This window comes from Notothenia coriiceps, unplaced genomic scaffold (genome assembly GCF_000735185.1).
Source record: "Notothenia coriiceps isolate Sejong01 unplaced genomic scaffold, NC01 NC01_scaffold00032942, whole genome shotgun sequence".
In the NCBI taxonomy this organism is placed as follows: domain Eukaryota; kingdom Metazoa; phylum Chordata; class Actinopteri; order Perciformes; family Nototheniidae; genus Notothenia; species Notothenia coriiceps.
The window spans coordinates 158,070-178,647 of record NW_011365643.1 but is presented as its reverse complement, the minus strand read 5'-3'; the positions used below and the strand labels follow the sequence as shown (position 1 = coordinate 178,647).

Sequence of the window (20,578 nt, the reverse complement as noted above, 5' to 3'; positions counted from 1 at the left end):
AGCCTTGTAGTTACTCCACAGGTGAGCCGTGTAGTTACTCCACAGGTGAGCCGTGTAGTTACTTCACAGGTGAGCCGTGTAGTTACTTCACAGGTGAGCCTTGTAGTTACTCCACAGGTGAGCCGTGTAGTTACTCCACAGGTGAGCCGTGTAGTTACTCCACAGGTGAGCCGTGTAGTTACTCCACAGGTGAGCCGTGTAGTTACTCCACAGGTGAGCCGTGTAGTTACTCCACAGGTGAGCCGTGTATGGTGTACAGAAAGCTTTAAAAAGTGATACCTTGCCATCTACAGAGCACTTGTGAAATGTCCGCATTAATATGTTAGCCTGGGAATACAGTTTGCAGCGTTGTCTATGGATGTCTTTGTCATCTGTGAGATCATCAGAGATATAATGACCAAGGTACTTCATCATGATGCTACTCTTCTTGGCGTTAAACTTAATATTAAAATCAATGCCATTCTGGGAACAAGTCCTCAGAAGCTGTTGTAAGCCAGCACTGCACGGGGAGAAGATGATTAAATCATCTGCGTACATAAGGTGGTTAGACAGATAATAAACACCTTTTTAAAATCACAACACATCAACAGCATTAGTTATAAAGAAAGGACGGAAGACAAGTAGATGGAGGCGAAAGGATAAAAGAGAACAACTCCATACATGTCACATATAGCACATCACAATCACATGACACAAAGCTTTATTTGTATAGTTCTTTTCATACACCAGGTGCACTTCAGTATAAAAGCACCAATGTTGCTAATAAAAAGCTAATCTAGAAAGATGTGTCTTTAGCTGTTGTTTATAAATGTATCACTTAACAACATGTACCTTCTCCAGAGCGTGGTGCAGCTCCATGGCTCGGAGCAGGAGGCTCTTCTTGCTCCTCAGGGTGGAGCTGATCTCCTCACACACTCCTCTCAGCTCGCTGCACTTCGGCCTGATGGAGTCCTCGGCATAGTGGGAGTTTTCTATCAGCCGGTCACCTTCACCGGCCAGGGACAATGCGTGGTCGAGTGCGTCCTTTAGAAAACACATGATCAGAATATACTTTAGGATACAGGGACAACATCAGTGGACGATCAATCTATCACAGCCTTCACATGTCCTCTAAGCAGAGCGGTGTGTTCATTACTTAATGCTGCATGGAGGGGGACTTTTACTGTAGTCGTAATTGCAAATTTAGTTCGTTAACACCGATATCAGTTTGTTTTTTTCCACATAAAAAAATGCAAAGCAGAATCTTTACATTTTAAAGGTTTTATTTTTATAAATATGTGATATTATGAAACATCATAAGGTGCTAAAAATGAATGGTTACATCATAGCTGAGGTTGAAACGAAAAGGCTTTTATATTTTAGTCCAATCCACACGCCCACACAGATACCACCTCTACATTTCACAGTCTTTCACACAGCTATTCCCAGAGAGGGGGATAAAGCAGGGCATATCATTGATTATATAATCAGCCGTATAGCTTCAAGGATGCATCAAAGGTAAAAGTGTTGAGCTTGTGTTTTCTGTCCCACGTGAGCTGCATTATGACATAGAATTGTGTGTGTGATTGTGTGTGTGTGTCTTACACAGGCTTTGTCCTCATGTCCGCTGAGCTCTCGGAGGACGTGCTCAGCGTGGGCGGGGCTTACACTGACTTCAGAGAAACCAGACAACCGCTCCGATGTCACGTCGAGCTGAGTGCGCACCTACAGACACGCACATGTTATAAGAGCACACATTTCCTGACTTGTTTCTGCAAAACTACACTTCCACATAATTCCACTCACTTCACGGAAGTGCTTCTCGAAGTGGCGCAGCTGTAAGCACTGCTCCAGCTTGGTGCGGTGACGCTCCCAGAAGTCATCGAAGGCTCTTTCTGTTTCATCCAGCTGACCCAGGAGTCTGAGGGGAAAGAGGGGGGATTTAATGATGCGTTCAGGGACCACTTCTTTATCTATGTGTTTCCATTCATCTCTTCCTCTACCTCTGTACAGTGGCTAAGTTTTCCAGTTCATCATAGGTCATGTTGTATTCATCGTCCGTCTGCAGAGGCTCGTTTATACACTCCAGCAGCCGCCCCCCTTGAGACAGCGCCACCTGTAGGTCCTCCTAGAAATCAAACAAATTATATCTTTTAACACTTCTGCAACAAACGAAATCACTGCAAATATATATTATATATATATGAAAATTAACAAAATCAGAGAAAGAAGGAAAACAAAGAGGGACATCTGGTTGGTTGACATGTAAATCTGACCTTCATTTCGTCCTTCTTCTGAGAGTGTGTGTGCAGCAGGGCGGTGGTGGCCTCGGTATCGTTGGGTAATTCTGTCTCTGCGAGTTCAGTGCCAAACGCCTGCAGAGTCTGCGCCGTGGTCTTCACCATCAGAGCGAAGGCCTCGATTGCCTGTGGAGGAGACGTTCAGGTGCCGATAAATACAGGTTTAAGTCTCTGATTGACAGTTTGAATCCCAGCCTGACCTTCTATACATTTATATATTGTTTAAAAAAGATATGTGTGTGTGTGTGTATGTGTATGTGTGTGTGTGTGTGTGTGTGTGTGTGTGTGTGTGTGTACGTACAGTGCGGTGTGAGATCCAGCTTTCATGGGAGTACTCCTGCGTTCCTCCCAGCTCTGTGGTCAGTTGACCCGGGTCGATATAGGCATGGAGCTCAGTCACTGAACTCAGCATCACCACCTTAAATAAAACACACAATCCACGGATCATGAGGCACGGTATGTCCTCATAAATCAAAAAAAGAAAAGAAGCAAAGACAGACGTGTCATACCTTCATTTTGAACTCATCCCTGTTGTACTTGAACAGGAAGTCTGACAGAGTCCTCTGGAACAAAGTAGTCGGACGCAACACCAGAACCAAGTGTAAGATCCCTGGAAATGAACCCTGAGAGAGAAAAATGAGAGGGAGAATAGTTTTAGTAATCTATTCATATGTATTTCTTTTAATTGTATAGAAAAGTATGTGGTAAAACAAGATCAAGTGGAGTGACATGCATCCATTTATATTTTGGAATCAGGTCTTCACTGCTAGTAGCCACAGAGCCATATCTGATTTGATTGATAGTGGGTTATTTATTTTTCTGCAGCAGAGGTATGAAGTAAGCCCACTTGTGTAGCAGCTCCCTCTGCTGCAATCCTGAACATCCACTCAATCGGCTACAAATCTTCACAGTTGTTCCCTTGTTGCACTTTCCATCTTTCAATCTGTCACGACAAGGTAAATTACTCCTGTGGTTTAGGGAGTAACCGCCGCCTCCGTCTCTCCGCCTCCACACATTAACAGGTTAAGAGCGGGGAATTGCCTTCACACAGACAACAGCCCAAGAGGCCACTCAACTGAAAGGCTGTACGGTTATTAGTCTTCCTCTAAAACCCTGGGTGAATTGCTCCACCCTGTTAGGCATCATAAATCGATGTAGGGTGACACACACACACACACACACACACACACACACACACACACACACACACACACACACACACACACACACACCGAGAGATGTTTGGCAAGCTTATGAAATCCACTGTGATGCCATAAATAAAATGAAATAAAGGAAATTATGAATAAAATATTTTTACTAAAATTGCCATTTCTAGTTTTTGCTGGATTTTTTGTTAATTGCATTTGATCAATTGTATATCAATCAAGTGAAAAGCAAATATAATATAGCCTGACTAAAGTGCTTTTTATTTTTGATCAGATATCTTATCCAATGGAAAGAGACCCAGATAGAATCAGTGAATAAGATACCGTACAAGGCTTTAATTCAATTTACAAACACACCTGCAGTCACACAGAGGCCAACATACATCATAGCCGTGAAATGCCTGCACAGCGTTGCCATGGAAACGCACAGAGCGAGATGGAGAGTGCATGATGGGATGTGAGCGAGAGTGATGATACAGAGGAAAGCGAAAAATAGGAACAAGATAGGAACTGATGTCTATTTCTGTGAAGGAGGAGTCATATGAAAGTGGTGCTGCAGCTCCACTCGTTTATTTTTGACACACACACACACACACACACACACACACACACACACACACACACACACACACACACACACACACACACACACACACACACACACACACACACACACACACTCTCTNGGCCTGGTACGGCAGCTGCACCGCCCTCAATCGTAAGGCTTTACAGAGGGTGGTGAAAACTGCACAGAACATCACCAGGACGGAGCTGCCATCCATGGAGGACCTATACTCCCAGCGGCTCAGGAAGAAATCCCTCCGGATTATAAAAGACCCCCATCCCCCCAGCCACAAACTGTTCTGTCTGCTGCCGTCTGGCAGGCGTTACCGCAGCATCCGGACTAAAACCTCCAGATTCAGAGACAGTTTCGTCCCACAGGCAATAAGACTGTTAAACACCTGAACTGTTGAAACAACATCCATAACATTCATCTGGCTGCTACTTAAAAAATATTTATCTATTTACCTAATACATCATATTTCAATGACTTGCATATAGACTATTTTTCCTCTTGTATTTACTGTTGGTTGGTTATTGGCTAATGGCTACACAAGCCAAAAAATCATTATGACATCATAAAGTGGCCAAAATCTGATCAGCTCATTTTCAGACAGGTTTCTATATAACAGGATCAAGAAAAAAAGTGAGCAAATCTTTTTTCCTGAAACTGTCAGAATCTCTTTACACAGAGGGGACACATGATGTATACAGTAAAAGACATGAAAAAGTGGATTTTGCATAACAGGTGACCTTTAAGGCATCACTCCAAACTCTCAAACTATTGTATATACATAGAATGACTTGCAGAAAATAAAAAAGGGGCATTGTAACACAACGCTGCCATCCTGTAGCTGGCTGCTATTTGTGGCGTAAGCAATGGCTGGCAGAGCGGGGTATGTAATGTTTCATGTCCAGATGAGCTATTGACTGTAAGCAGATATGACTGGCTGTAATCTTTGAGACACACTGCAATTTCAGCAGGACCAATGAGTCTATCGTTGGAAAACAAGAGCACATTTTATCAGGCAAGAAGCAGGGTATTTGGCAAAAAAAAATCTGGGTATTCCGTAGGATATAAGGCAGGATTAAAACGCGCTGGGATCATCTTGAATGTTATACAGCATTCAGTGTATTAAGCTTTTTAATGTAGACTTCCAAGCTGCATAAGGTCATATTATGTTGGTCATTATCATGCAGATCCAGATGCATGACAACACTTGGAATCAGGGATAAGATTTGTGGCCAAACCTGAAATGAAAGGTTTATCGTACTTTGAAAACATCTGACGCACATCCCCCTACCGGTAAATGTATTCTTGTGCTTATTCCCTGACATCTAAATGGGCCATCTGGGATTTGCACTTTGTTCAATTTCAGTGTTACTTTAAGCCATAAATCTTATGCAACATTTTTATTTGTATGTAGGGTTAGGGTTCCCTGTCCCATGAACTGTATAACTCAAGTTATGCAAGCTTATAGGGGAAACAGTTGGCATACAAACTAATCCTAAACACAAACTGAGAGAAAACGCACCCAAAACATCCAGGGATGTCTGATACACATTACCTTTGTATCATTAAATCATGATCTCAGCCAAACATGCAAAAATATCTGATCTAATGCCCTCATGGTGATGGACACAAGTGAATGGAAGAGTGTGTGTGTGTTCAGTGTGGGTGTGTAATGCCACATTGTGGAGAGGGTCTCAGTCTAACTTGATTATGCTCTTTGACGCCTCTAGGAAGAGTTACTATTATTTTTTCACCCTAAAGATTAAGTATAAGCTGTTTCTAAATTGTTCAATATTCATATATTCATTCCAAAAATCAAGCACAGATGTTGTTGAAAGTAAATGTAAATAATGCAAAACTACACTTTACACAGAGGAATACCTCCTGTGACTGTTATATTATTTTATTATGTTATTCTAATTGTTGATTGGTTGTTTGTGAAGAGTGTGGGGAGTTTTTCAAGATGGAGCTATTTTTCTAATGTATTTACCTTAGGCAGTTTTTGTGTTATCTTTCATACACACCCTTCACCTGAAAAGTATAGTAAAAAATGCTACTTGGTGTGTTTCTGGAAAAAGTTAAAGATGTTTTCTGAAATAGGTATAGGTTGCTATAGGTTATTATATATGTTATTATATAAATAAACTATTGTTGAAAACTAATCGATTGTCAAACATTCAATCCAATCAAAGAATACAAGAAAAGAGAATAGATTCAGAAGAATAATGTTTAGTTGGTTGTTGCAAATGTTCAGGCTCCATCTGTCCAAGGGATACTTATCTAATGAGTACATTCAATAAATGATTGCACTTTACTTCAATTGTTTTGAATACATGAAGTTTACTTGTAACATATGTACATATGTAAATGTTACAATGTGGTATTAGTGCTTTTTACTAATGTATTCTGTCTGGTTCCCAATGTGCTTTTGGCTGGTTTATCCAAGCAAAAAGGAACCCTATAATTCAATCATGTTATGATCTGTTAATTTAACAAAGTTGTTAGTTTGTTTTAGGAGACGTTCGAGCTTGTAATCCCTAAATGTACATGTCATAATGCATTAATCTAATATTACTTTATTAACTAAACCGCACCATGCAGTTCTATTTGGAGAATATTATCTTCTCGCAATGCAAACTGCTGCTAAGTTTGCCTATATGAAAGCAAGTCCCTCTCTCTTTCAACTAGACAGTGCTATGCATTCAGTTCACCCACACTTTAAATTTTGGACCATATCTCCAACACCTATAAAAGGTGTGATTTCCGCAAGATGTCCAACTAGTTTCCTCATGTGAGCAGGGGCTATGATCACACCGGCACCACAATCTGTTTCACCGTGATGTCTTCTATTATCACTCCTCAGTAGGAAGCCAACCTGCCGCCAGCCGAGCTACAGGAGGCATGCATGCTGTGTGTCAATTGATTTAAAAACACGTCTTTATTAACTTAATATAACGCGTTCTGCTCCTATAATATCCACTTCCTCTGACCATGTGTGCTACTGGTGGCAGAGGAGGGGAAAGGTGACCGGGGGGGCTATCATGAGCCACATTATGTAAATAAGGTGCAGGGGCATGTGCCAGTTAAACCGCAGTGCCGTGCGAAGTGAGACAGAAGCTTTGGACGGTAGAAGCCGGGGCCGTCGGTAGATGGCGGTAACCCAAGAAACCTGATCCACAGAGTTCTCGGGCACTCTGTCTCAGTTTGCAGCACTCGCTCTGAAGGCAGAGGAGCTGAACAGTTTGAAGGACATAATAGAAAAACGCAAAAACCCAGGAGAGCTCACGGCGGGTCCTCTCGAGCTTTGCGCGCAGCACTCCCGAGCAGGAGACGGAACGCTTTGCCAAAAAGAACAACGGGAAAACTAAAAACACCATGGAAGACAAATCGAATTCGTTCTCCAGCAACAAGGAGGAGAAGGCGGATGGGAATAATGTTTTTCAGAGGCAAGACTCGATACAGAAAAATAACACGGGGAGCCAGAACATGAAGGACCACGGCAACTCTGTGGGCTTCAAGGGGGAGCGGGAAGAGGCCATGGCCGGTTTTGACGATCTGGACGAGGAGGACAGGCAACATGGTTTTATGCAGAGGCAATTTGGGGCCATGATGCAGCCCGGAGTGAATAAGTTCTCCTTGCGTATGTTCGGCAGTCAGAAAGCCGTGGAGAAGGAGCAAGAGAGGGTGCAAACGGCCGGATACTGGATCATTCATCCATATAGCGATTTTAGGTAAGGGCTGGAAAAAACACCTGCTCACCCTCCCTCTTTTTTTCATCCACCCCTCCCGTCACCCGGGGGTCTGCAAGCTATACACTTTCACACATGACGCTCTGTCATCGGCACAGCCTGCCCCGAAGCGCAAACGCTAATCTGTATTTAGGCAGTCAGACTCAGGGCTTCACCGACAAAATGTGCTCAGCGAGTGTCTGTGTTTCATTGCGGCATTTTTATTATAACAGAGAGGGACGCATTGAGGCTACAAAGGTGTATCAGTGAGATGTCCTTGGAAAAAGGATGGTGAATGTCAACACACACAGGCGCACCTTCTCCTGATTGTTCCCCCGTATCACCACAGAGTCGGCTCTTCAGTGCGATATGTTCCCGTAGAGGTGACAGTACCTGGACACAATGTGACAGTGCCATTGCACCATCACGGTTGTAAACATTTCATTGTAGGCGGAGGTACGAGGCGACGGGCCTGTGTGCAAAAAAAATGCACAGAATGCGGTAAAATCGTGCAGGGAAACGATTAGGGAGAAAATGGCCGTTTTTGGAATTAATCAGTCTAAATTAATCTGGCTAACACTAGACAACACTTATGGATGAGTGATGTGTTTTTAGGGGGGAGTAAATGTAATGGAATGTGTTTGTTCTTAGAGGGGCTCATCATGGCACACTTACTTCCTTCATTCATGCCACAGTGACATGGTATTTTATGGCTTGTCATTTTCAACATATAGTCCCATTGTTGTGAAGAGTGATTCTGTAAGTGGAAACTACATTTAGCCTGACTCTATTATCACACATTCATGATGAGTATAGTGTTGCAAATGAGTCTTGCCATTGTGAGTTTAGACCAACTGCTTCTAATGCGTGCTCTAATTTGTTTAACATATCTGGCAGAGCACAGTCAAATGGTAAACAAATGAGATCATGTACAGCCAGGACGGGTTCTCTACACGCTGCATGTTTACAGTTCACCACTCAACCAATTAAGCATCTCATCTGCGCCGGTGTCCCCTGGCACGGCTTGATGGTGACAATCATCCGCCTTTTCCATTGAAGCTAGTGACACGCAAGGGCACGTTGATCCCGCTGCTTTTAACACAGAGCTGTCCATGGTCCTGAACTCTGAGCAGGCCTGAGTATGCAGCACAATGTTTCTCTAAGCTTTAATGCATGCTCCTGATTCAGAGTCTGCAGGCTGAATTCTAATATAAAGATCTAAACTCTGCAAAACGTCACTTTTATGAGCGCTAAGCTTTGCCTCGCTTTTATTGGTACACTGATCTTAATGCAACAACATCACAATAGATCTAACTGCCATTTCACTCAAAAATAATGCTAAGTCGGATGTGCTGTACTAGCCCACACAAAGGCACACAGGCATATGCACATGCCCATGTGCTCGCACAGATGTACGATGATGGTGGGCAAGGATTAGTAGCACAACAGTCAATGAGCTTAGCGGTCTCTGAAAACAATTATGTAAGGACATTGACCTCTCTCTACAAGATGGCTAAAAGGTTACAATTCAGTCATATGGCCCTTTTACAGCTGGCTAGAAATTAGTTTTATATATGGGCTGATCTACTGAATGCTTTTTTTGCTTAAGAGATAAAGAATGGAGGGGAAAATTGCCGGGTAAAGGCTCCATTATGGATCATATCACTGTTGTACACATATATAATGTATAACCATGTCTTATAAATACGAGACTTGTTGGGCAATCAATGGCGATTTTTGCAATTTAATCTCTGCTGAAGGAGATTTTCTTTCACTAACTCAGACTGTGAAGCCCCCCTAAGGCTCCTTCCTCATGACATTTTCCAAAGGGCATTTTTTTTATAGGATGTCCTTGTCCTCAAGCTAGTTTTAAAGACAATCCCTTTTTGCAAGACAAATTGCCCCGTAGCTTGTACTTTAAGGTTAAATCCGAGTGCTTCAAGAAGCTCAAATACTGGTGCATAAATGATGGAGGTGCAAGGGTACACTTTGTTTGCCAGGTTTCCTTGTAATGTAGCTTGGAAAGTAATCTAATTCTAAACTGTAGGGCTTAACCTAGCCCCTTAATTAATTTACTTTGTTTGTACATATTAAACATTTCATGGACCTTATTCTTTTCTATACTGAGAGATTTTTGTATGACCCAAAAGAGAAAACTCTGTAGGTTCTTTAGTGAAAACTCTTACGTAAGTACAGTCCATGAATGACACCACTGTTCACACAGGCTTTATATTGCTTTGTGGGAGTGTTTGAAACTCAATATCCAACATATTCTTTGTACACAGTGGCTGCTTAAAGATTAATAGCAGGTTAGTAATATTCATTATTCATAGATTTTTAGAGAGGGCTCATGCATGGCATCATACACCTCAGGTTATTCTAAGGAGAGGCCTTTGTCGTTTGTTGTCTTCTTTCAGGCATTTTTAAAGAGGCCGTGTGTTTGGCCAAGACAGATGTGTGTTTTATACGTTAAGTCATAGTTTATCAAAGTTTGAAAAAAAACCTGGCAACCTGTCAAAGTTATTTAAAAATGACATGTTTTTCATCAGTTTGAGAATCCAGTGTAGATAATTAGTCGATTCAAACAAATAATAAAAGTAATGCCCTCCCAGACATGGATGGAAAGAGAATGATGTTTGGTTGTAGATCTGTACTCGTATGCTGTTTCTTTAATAACATCATCACTCACAGATGACTTTGACCAGAATTTATTTGATCTGAATCCCATTTTTCACACTCTGTACATCACTCTGTACAGGCGTGTCACCTCTTGGAGCACGTCATACTCGTCACATTGCATATTGGATTGGGGCCGAAGGACTGTGCTGAGTAAAATTCTATGGGCTTCCCTCTGTTGCCTGGCAGGAGTGGTCTGACATTGATTATGATGGAGCACTTGTTGTAGGGTAGAAGAAATAAGCTGGCTTGATTTTGACCATTTTGTTAGCTCTTTGATGTACAACAGAGGCGGTACATTATTCTGCTCTGAGCCCAATGGGTTGTCTTTTCTGGGTTTTACAGCTCCATGCTCCTGTTTTAGATAAGCCCACTTGGCTATAAAAGTCAATATTGGGCGAAGACCATGTCTGGCTTTTTGGTTTTCTGTGATATATTTGTGGGTAAGAAATATGCATTTTTTTTTTAAATAGTCCTTGCAGGGTGCACACATCTGGCAGAGGAACCGATGCTGTGTCTGCAGTGTTGCTTCAAAGCCTGTCTAATGTGTTTTGGAAAAGTGATCCAGTGATTGCAGCTCCCACTTTAATCAATCAGAACAGCTGCCTGTTGGTGTGTTTGGGAGCATGTTGACAAATTGAGGAAGGATTCGGCATAAGAAATGACTAGCCGTAGTGCAGGGTGCATCCTGATGGGGAAAAACCTCAGGGAAGATATAAGCTGGAACTGGAGGCGAGTATATGAGGAGAGCTCCATGTGGATGTGGAGTTGAAGCGTCAATGGAGCTGCAGAACCTGAAGCAGGAGTGTGGCTGATAACGAAGTGCATCACTGGAGTAGGAGCTGCATTTACAGCTAGGCGCACGCACATCCTCTTAGCTACTGGTTAAACTGGGGCTGGGTGCTTTTTCCGAGTGGAGGCAATGAAGCAAGCTTTTAAGTCGATGATGTAGCAAGAGCAGGGCGCAGTCTTCGAGCTGTCGTTGGAGCTGACTGCATTGGCACACTTCGTGACTGGCTCTTTAAAGAGAGAGGGGACAAATCGCTTTGCATTCAAATACCTGAAATGCTCTTTGTTTTTCAAGGATTTATTGAACTGTGCTAAATGCTCCCCTCTAATTCAGCAACATGTTTTTCTGCCTTCTGTTTTATAGTTTCAAATTCAAGAAGTGAAACACAATCTTTTATTCATTAGATAAGTGGGTGTGTTAGAGGTCACGTACAGTGTAATTGCCACCTACACAAGTCATGAGAGGAACAGAAATATCCTGGAGATGTGGGCACTGTGTGGGCTTTTGTTTATGTTAATGAGTGGAAAACATCATGCATTTACTTGAAATATTACAGTTTAACAGACGCTCATATTGTATTCCTGAGTGGTATAAGTATATTTTGTTTTTTACCCTTTAAATCCACATATAACAAAAACAGTTAATGAACTTTGCTTTTCTGAGTTCTTGTATTTAAAACTTAGTTTATTTTTACATTTCTACCTGTTCTAACATTTCTCTTTTTTAATCTTAGACCAATTAAGCTATCCTACGCAATTTCAGTTTTCCTCAGATCCATAGATTCCTGAAATAAAATAATTGTTTCATCTTTATTTGTTGTTCTTGTTCCCCTCCGATACGAATATGTTTTCATTGTGAATAGTTTTAAAGCAATTTAAAAGATGACTCATTGCGGATGTCATCACTGAAGCCTCGTTTTAAATATATAAATGGTAATAAAAAGAATAACCTGTGACGCATACTGCTCTGTGTCCTTGCATGTTGGATGGAGGCAGACTGAATATTATACAATAGTGTCTTTAAGTATTCAACATGGCATGATAAAGGGTTTGTTTTTATATTCACTTAGTCTATGCCCATTGAGATTGTTTCATACGTTCCTACCATAGATACTTGAGGAATAAAGTGCATCATGTATTGTGCTTAGTTGTATCAACTAACGTACGGCTCACCGTATGAAGAGTCCAATCCCTACGTCTATAGTTCAATGTCTGCTGGTGTAAAAATACCTATAGTGGATATTAAGAACCACCTGGATGACCCCTGTTTATTTGGAGTGAAGACAATTATCGGACACATGATCTGTGGGTATTTATAAAGCCAAGGCCCTGTCTTAATTCGTTCAAACAGATCCATTACTGTGTGGCCAGCCAGACAGGCAGCCTGCCAGCCAGCCAGCCAGTCCATTTCCATCTTCAACAGCAGCAACGTACGGGCGGGCAGGCAGAGCAGAGGCAGGCAGCGATGGCGTCAGTGGAGAGTTTTTAGCACGAGATAGGATTCCTGAAAGCATCTATTTTCATTCACGGTTGCTCGGCCTTTATCGAGGCCCAGGACACTTCGTGAGAAGAGCAGGGTGCTGATGAATCACTTCTCTGTTCATCACAAGACAGAGGGCAGGGACATTATCACAGCAAGGAGGACCAAAGGGTCTCCTACTAAAGTCCTTAATACAAGGAAAGGGCCAGCAGCACATTTTTCATGCCCTTGAATAATAGTTGTACTACTTTCAGTAACTTTGGGACTATAAGCATATGGAGCTCTCAAAGCACGAGCTAATGCTACCTAATTCTCTTGTTAGGACAGCATTAGGCAAGACCTTATAGCCTCTTCAAGTCCACAAACGATAGTGTTGAACAATTCCTCAGTGATTGTTAAGACCCATAGTCTACTCTAAATGTTAGATGGCAAACTGATAGTAAAAGTTCTAAAGTCAGACTATAAAACCACCGTCATGTTAGGCCACGTTAGCTGCAATATCTCAGCATATATCGGATTAATTGTCGTGTAAGGTTGTAAAGCAATTCAAGTTCCCCAGAGGATGAATCCTGCTAACAACCTGTTGATGTCTTGCCAACTATTAGATGGATTATAATTCGTTGTAATGACTTTGGCGATGCTGCTATAATCAGGTCAAATTTTGTATCTGTCCAATATTTTGGTTTGTGACCAAATACCGGAAAACATTTCCATCACCCATGTACTTTATGTTTAGTGCTTATTAGACGTGGTTGAGTTAGCATGCTGATGTTAGCAATTGATTTCAAAGCGCTGCTGTCTTTAAGTTCTACCTAGACTCTATTTCTTACCCTAGGAATATGCAACAGTTGGACGGCTTCATACTCTTAGACAAACTCTTAGACGCGTAACCACATTATTTGGATTGAAATGTGAACACCGTCTGTCTGCCTACAACATGTTTTCATCTTTGCTTTACTAACGTATGCCTGTCTCTTTGCAGGTTCTACTGGGACTTGATAATGCTCATCATGATGATGGGGAATCTAATCATCATTCCTGTGGGAATAACCTTCTTCTCAGAGCAGACCACCACCACCTGGCTGGTCTTCAATGTGGCCTCGGACACCATCTTCCTGGTGGACTTGGTCATGAACTTCAGAACTGGGATCGTCAACGAGGAGAGCTCCGAGATCATACTCGACCCCAAGATCATCAAGATGAATTACCTGAAAAGCTGGTTTGTTGTGGACTTCCTCTCCTCCATTCCAGTGGATTATATATTTTTAATAGTGGAGAAAGGCTTTGATTCGGAGGTTTATAAAACAGCCCGTGCCCTGCGAATCGTCCGCTTCACCAAGATCCTCAGTCTTCTGCGTCTGTTGAGACTGTCCCGACTCATCAGATACATACATCAGTGGGAGGAGGTATGTATATGTGTGTTTGTCTGTACACATCAGAGTAGGAGATTTAAATACATGTAGAGTAGGACAACAATGCAGAGTTATGGTTGTTTAGATTTCTATGCTGCATGGTGGTTCTTCTCCCCGGCAACAACCTTGACAGGTTAACCCACGGATATAATTGTGCAGGTTTAACACTAATAGGTTCTGTCAATCACCGCTGGTCAGAAGGCTTATCTGTAGATAACAAGTAATAATGTCAGTTTCAGCTCACTGATGGGTGAAATTAATTCAGAATCCAAAATCAAAAGTAATTGCCTCCTTTTCTTTCAGGTAAAAATGCATTATATAGTGGGTTATATGGATTTAGGGCATAATATAATGTACGCAGGAGTATAACGACGTGACTTTATAAAGGTAAGATAGATATTAAAGGCTAAATGAACTACTTATGAATGTTTTGTTGGTGTGGCTGTACGAGATGGTGGATTTGGTGTCATCCTCAAGGTTAAACCCCAGTGGACATTACAGAGACTGATACATTATTACCCTCCATCGAGTCATTGCACTCTCTGACTCAGACTGCTTAACCGGGCTCTAGCCTTCTCCTTCCCGCGGTAACGATTTCATTACACACTGAAGGATTCCTTCCCTTATCATGACTGTTCCATTCCAGCAGGTAGATACATTTTCACATCGTGACCGGGAAAAAAAAGCGATGGCATCACGTTTGATTTAAAATGTAGTTTGAACTAAATGTAACCATAAATCTATTTAACAAGCTGGCTGCTCTTTTCTCACCTCATCCTCAACGTCCTTGCCCTCACAGCTCCCTGTCCGCCCCTCACTGTCTGTCTCCCCTGTTGTTATAGCTGCTGTTATCCATGCTATTTGTTACAAGCAAATGGTGCCGTTGCCAGGGCTCAACCTGAGGTTACATTCATTGGAGTGGACACAATGTATTGTGCAAGGATATATCAGTAACAAAAATGGCTTATTTACTGTATGAAGATGAAGCCATAAGCATTTATCTATAGTCATGAAGAGTATCTGGCCCAAGTTTGGCGTTAATAGTACAGTTATGCAGCGTTCCCATTTCCCAGCCCCCATAGTATGAATCAATGAACATTTCTGGAGCAGGAAAAGATCATCTTTGTGCTCGACTATCAATGAGGCAGCACACTTTTATACTGTGTATCGCTTATATTTCTCTGTCAGTGTATGTTTAAAACTATCTTCTATTACCCTTAGTGCATAATGTGGCATTTGACAAACAAAAGCATTATGCATGCTTCAGCAGAGCATTATTCAACCGCCAGTCCAAATGTGGATTTACTGTATATACGCACAACGAAACAGACACACAAACCATATTCTGAAAGAAAGCACCATATGGATCTCAGTCGCTTGGTGTTATGGTATTTGGCATGCACACAATGTGGGAAGTTGATTATTAATTTCAGATCGGGGCTGTACTGTATATAATACCGCCGTGCAGTTTGCAGAGATGTATGCAGTGGGAGGATGAGATGGTATGGACCAGGTTAGAAACACAAATAGACGGTGCCCAAGGTTAATGAAAATCTGCAGTGAGCATACATTGAGGCAGGCAGTGCAGTATAGAGATGTGTCATAATGCTTGATACAACAGCAGAGCTCACTCCCTGCACTTCGTCTCACTAATGCTCAGTCATTCCTCTTTGTTTCCAATTGTCTCTCAGCACCATACCTTTCGTTTAAAGTTTGAAAATTCAGCATAGAAATTAAATAGTTATTTTGGTGTTTAACAGACACATTGAATAATTACACAACAGCGAATCAGACACATCCAAAGGAGGCGTGAGGGGAAAGAAAAGGCACTCGTGGAAACATTCCAAACTGTCGTAACATGTTAGGTGTAGGATGCAGGATTAGAGCTTTAATGGAGGGGCAAATGCAGTCCCCTGCTGCCATAGTGGGTTCCAAGTAAACAATCATTACAACATCCCCGGGATGGACTCGATTAGTTATTCAGACTGCGAATCTCAACCATAAATCATCTTGCAGCCCTGCACGTCCGTCATTCCCTCATCTGTCGTGTGCCTCCCCGCCCCCCTCTTTTCACTTTGTCACCATCTCTTCCTTCCATCTGCGAAGTAAAGAGGGTTGTTATTTCATCAGCGCTGGACCCAGAACTAGGCTAAGTCAGATTTGTTGATTTGCCAACACACAGTTTTTTTGTGGTGACTTCATCTTCTTCCACTCTCAGGCCTTATACTCCAACAGTCTTCATTTGTACCTCACAGGAGCCGCATTTTCCTGCTTGGTTGATACCAACTTATTCATGTTTGAAATATTTTAAAGATGAACCTTAACTAATTCGATAGTAAAAACATGCTTGTGCCAAATGGGAACATACTGCTATGAAGTGGCTGCTGGGTATTATATGTAAAACAGCTGAAAAGAACAGTATTAGTGCCCACAGAGGAACTGATGCATCTTATTTATATCTTATTCCCATTGTCACTCATTAGTAGAAGTAGATTAGTCCATCTGGCTGTGCCAATATAAGCAATGACGGCCAAAAGAAACCTACAGAACAGTTTCAATAAGCATTATTACCACCTCTTATTTTATTTAAAGGCCACTAGCAAGACCCATTTTTGTTATAAAGGCTCTTACCCCAGCTTTTTTTCATTTAATTGAAAGATTATGCTAATTTTCATATACATACAAAAATCCTTCATCAATTATCCAGTAGAATGCATCACAGCATTTACAGCTACAGTTCATTTCAAATGACCTGTTTTGTGTGCTACTATTTCTATGCGTGCAGGGTCCTTTCTTTGTTTGTTCAATCATTTATTCATTTGTTTGCTCACACATAATTATTGCAATGCACGGGGCTTAGGGAAATTGCAGCAAACAGTGTGAAGGTCACGCAGGGCAGTAAATATACGCTCTGTATTCAAACATCATAATTTAAACAAGCACTGAACCAAATGGAGGCTGGAGGACGTTTCTACATCTAGAAAGAAACGTAGTGACTTTTTCCTTATATTCTTGGGAACATGTGAGTGCCTAAATCAAATCTTTGAAGTCTTTCTAAGTGGTGCCGACATCTTTCCACTGTACAGTTGGTGTAGCTTGACTCAAAGACATGTACAACCGGCATGTTACACAGAAAGTGTTTTAACCACTTTGTAGTGACGCCAGAAAGGGCAACAAGGACTCTTCTGCCAAGGGAAATGCTTTTTCGAGGGCATGTTCTTTAGCCTTTTAGATCTTGAGCAATTCAACAACCAATTAAACTTTTTTCCTTACAAAAGTGTTTTGTAAATATTAGAATATGTTGCACAAAGTCATTTTAACCATGGTTCAATATAACGTGAGAAGTGTTACTTGTACTAATGGAATATCACTTGATTCTGCAGTTACCCTCACTTCTACTTTAGCATTGTTTTGGTTTTGAAGCCACACATGTACAGTTTTTATTATCAATTATCAATCATTGGCTCTTTTACAGCATAACATAATCTAATGAAACTTCTTTATACTCCCTATATAGCACCAAACAGCAAACAGGCGAGGTTAGCAGGTGAACATATAGCATTTATCAGCTAAAACTCAAGATATCTGCCTCAAGACTGGGGAAACAGAGTGAAACAAGAGAGTATATATTTAACTTAAATTCATCATGTATCCAGAAACTCCAAATAAAAAGAGTTCACATACATACAGTACATAAATAAATCCCTTATTAATAAGTTCCCCGTGTAGAGACCCACAGAAGACTTATATTTAATCACTATGGATTTAATAATTAAATCAAGTAATGAAGCAGTTTTTATAATGGTCATTTTTGGCCCTTTCATCTTTAATTTCGCCGGCATTTTGAGATGTTTCAAGGGCACTTTTGCCCCCTGCTCCTGTTCATTTCCAACCCTTCTTATGTTTTAGCTAATTATCCCAACGACCTTAAAGTCACAGTTCTTTTCCCCTTTTCCACTTCCGCTGAGCTAACGTTGGACATATTCCAGGATTTACATGTAGATACCAGTCTGTCTAGTGCTAATTTTGGGTAATTGTATTTCATTAAAACATGCAAAAACAAACCAAAGGGGTAACATTTTCAAACTGCGGTAGAGAATGCCCACAGGTCCCAGTGCCACATCTGGCTCATCACAGCCACCAGGCCTCCCGCCAAATCCCAGCGCGAGCACCGGGGCTCAGATTGGACGTGTGGCAGCAAACCAGCCCCCCCGAGGGTTGTTGCCCAACACAGACTTATTCTGTTACTCAACAATAGTGTATACTCATCAGGAGACATGATCTGTACAACACTGCATTTTGCTTACTGAAGATCAGGGATATTAGGGACTATTCTTTCATCATCAAACCTGTACATATTGAAAAAAGGAACATCGTTTTTTGTGGAAATATCTTAGACATAGCAAAGTGCCACTCTTCTGTATAATCAGTTGTTTCTCATCAAGTCTTTTCTCTGAAGAAGAGTCATCAATGCTTGTTTTATAATACACCTACTGGGACCTAATTATATTTCCCTGTGTGATGCTTCGTTGAAAATGTTGAATGAATACATTAGTTGAACATTTTACAAGCCAATTTAGCACACTGCACAACCAGAGAGCTAACATCATTCTGGGCTTGTACTGTTGGTCTGTTGTGACAAATGACTGATATATAGCAATATATTACAATGCATGCTTTATTCATAAACTAGCTGTAAGGTCATGAGATATTCTCTCATCATTCTGAGGGAGATTCTGTCGTATTTAACTAGGAAAGTGTTGTTCTTTGTTGCAGCTGATGCCTTACATTTGAGTGATGGCACACACATGTGTTTATTTGTTTGTGTGGGTTGTTAAAATCGCACAGACTCTGCTCTATAACACACTGTAATCCTCGTTCACTCAATAATGAACAGAACATGCATATGATAGATGCTTTTGCCCCCAGTTTGGGGCTTGTTTTCCCATTTAGTTAAACAGGTCGAGGTGTATCGCATTACATGTTGACCGGTCATGTTGCTGAGTCAACTGTATTTTGATACTGTTATAACACACTGTCAGACATGGTGAGCTACACAATGGTTGCCTACTGCTTCAATTAGTGTAAACAAACTGCAGTAGCAGGACTTTTGGTTACAAGCTTCACTTTCCACCCTGCTTTATTCTAACTCTTACCTAACGTGCAAAAGCCACTTCATTGATAAAACATACTATAATTACTAAGGGCTGCGCTTGTTTTCTTTGCATGTCTGCGTCATCATCTCATGCCATCATGTCATCACCAGAGATGAGTTTATGGAATAAGTATGCCCTAAAGCATCTGCCAATCATAAGCACAGTATGCAGTCTTGTTGAGTCTTCCCTGAATCCCTGATGTTGATTTGCGTCATGATCTCAGGCCTGCAATAAGAGCAGTATTCATGATTTTATAGAAAAGTGAGTTGGATGTGCGTGACGCATGTTGCGGCTGCCTGTAGCAAGAGGCCGCTATGCTAACCTCCTATATGTGCAGCTCCACTTTATCAGCATCAGAATCTGTTGAGAGCTGTCGTGCAAAAGCGACATCATGTGAGAGTCACTTCTCAAATTCAGATTGTTCTATTAATTCCTGCCTGGAAAATATACTAGTTGATGATTTGTATTTTCGTGCTGCCTTGTTTTATTTCCGAGAGAGCATTAGTTTCCAATAGAGCAAAATTAAGAGTGTGATTCAAAGGTCTGTTTCTTTATAGTGTCTGCAGCGAGTCTTCGTCCAAAGGTGCACCGTTGATTCACAGCTCAGTGGGTAAATGTATCTAAAAGGGGAGAAGATGTGAGTCAACTGACCTGGGTATCTAGTTCACTGTGTGGGAGAGGAACATGAGTCCTTAAATACATCACGCTAAATAAATTAGGTCCCATGTTATTGTGTGAAAGTCCCGGCAGACCCATTTTTTTTTATCAACTCTTCCATCTTTAGACTCAGTATGTCAACACGCTGACAGTGGAGGTGTGAAAGTCTGCACCTCTTCACTTTGTGTTATGGTCTTTTTTAATACAGCAGGCTGAAATAAAGCCAGGACAGAAATACAAAGGTGTTTCTTGAAATACATTGTTATAAAAATAGCTTTTCTTTACCTTATGTATACAGCCCTTTTTGTAATCTACAATGCAGATCAGATACATTTATGAAAGCAAACAGACATTTCACATCAAAGTACAAGACAGGAATAGGTTGAAAAAGAGCTGCATTTTCTGTGTATAAATTAAGTATTTGACAAACACACATGTGATGTTTTTGAGTAAGGGTTTATATTGATATAGATACAATGACAGAAAGCAGACGCATTGTAAGATGAAAATGGAGATTACAGAGGAGGGGGCAATGCGTGCTAGTACACTTGCACCTCAGCAACAGAGTGTGGTGTCAAAGGAGATTAGTCATCTTGGTTTATAGACTCCTGTGGACCTGATTCACCTGTCCCTTAACGGGCCACGCCAAATCCTTTGTGCC

General features: G+C 41.3%; 2 protein-coding genes across 2 annotated transcripts; one reads left to right on the top strand and one right to left on the bottom strand.

The window, feature by feature from the left end:
* Positions 1-797: 797 nt before the first annotated feature.
* LOC104961245 (guanine nucleotide exchange factor DBS-like) lies at positions 798-3,894 on the bottom strand. The gene is made up of 8 exons (XM_010789508.1): positions 3,829-3,894; positions 2,789-2,902; positions 2,581-2,697; positions 2,256-2,405; positions 1,983-2,107; positions 1,786-1,900; positions 1,585-1,704; positions 798-1,023 (listed from the first exon to the last, which is right to left on the bottom strand). The coding sequence occupies exons 1-8, from the start codon at positions 3,892-3,894 to the stop codon at positions 814-816; spliced, it is 1,017 nt and encodes a 338-aa protein (XP_010787810.1). The 3' UTR covers positions 798-813.
* A 3,295-nt stretch (positions 3,895-7,189) lies between these two features.
* Positions 7,190-20,080, top strand: LOC104961244 (potassium/sodium hyperpolarization-activated cyclic nucleotide-gated channel 1-like). The gene is made up of 3 exons (XM_010789507.1): positions 7,190-7,750; positions 13,675-14,098; positions 20,045-20,080. Exons 1-3 carry the CDS (start codon positions 7,395-7,397, stop codon positions 20,078-20,080), a joined length of 816 nt encoding a protein of 271 aa, XP_010787809.1. The 5' UTR covers positions 7,190-7,394.
* Positions 20,081-20,578: the final 498 nt, after the last annotated feature.

Excerpts from the sequence above, each read along its gene's own strand:
- LOC104961245 (XM_010789508.1), bottom strand. The coding sequence starts at position 3,894 with ATGCACTCTCCATCTCGCTCTGTGCGTTTCCATGGCAACGCTGTGCAG. Across the intron at positions 1,901-1,982 it reads AACTTAGCCACTGTACAGAG|ACTCCTGGGTCAGCTGGATG; the intron begins GTAGAGGAAGAG and ends CTTTCCCCTCAG. Across the intron at positions 1,705-1,785 it reads TCGAGAAGCACTTCCGTGAA|GTGCGCACTCAGCTCGACGT; the intron begins GTGAGTGGAATT and ends GCGTGTCTGTAG.
- LOC104961244 (XM_010789507.1), top strand. The coding sequence starts at position 7,395 with ATGGAAGACAAATCGAATTCGTTCTCCAGCAACAAGGAGGAGAAGGCG. Across the intron at positions 7,751-13,674 it reads CATCCATATAGCGATTTTAG|GTTCTACTGGGACTTGATAA; the intron begins GTAAGGGCTGGA and ends GTCTCTTTGCAG. Across the intron at positions 14,099-20,044 it reads ACATACATCAGTGGGAGGAG|ACTCAGTATGTCAACACGCT; the intron begins GTATGTATATGT and ends TTCCATCTTTAG.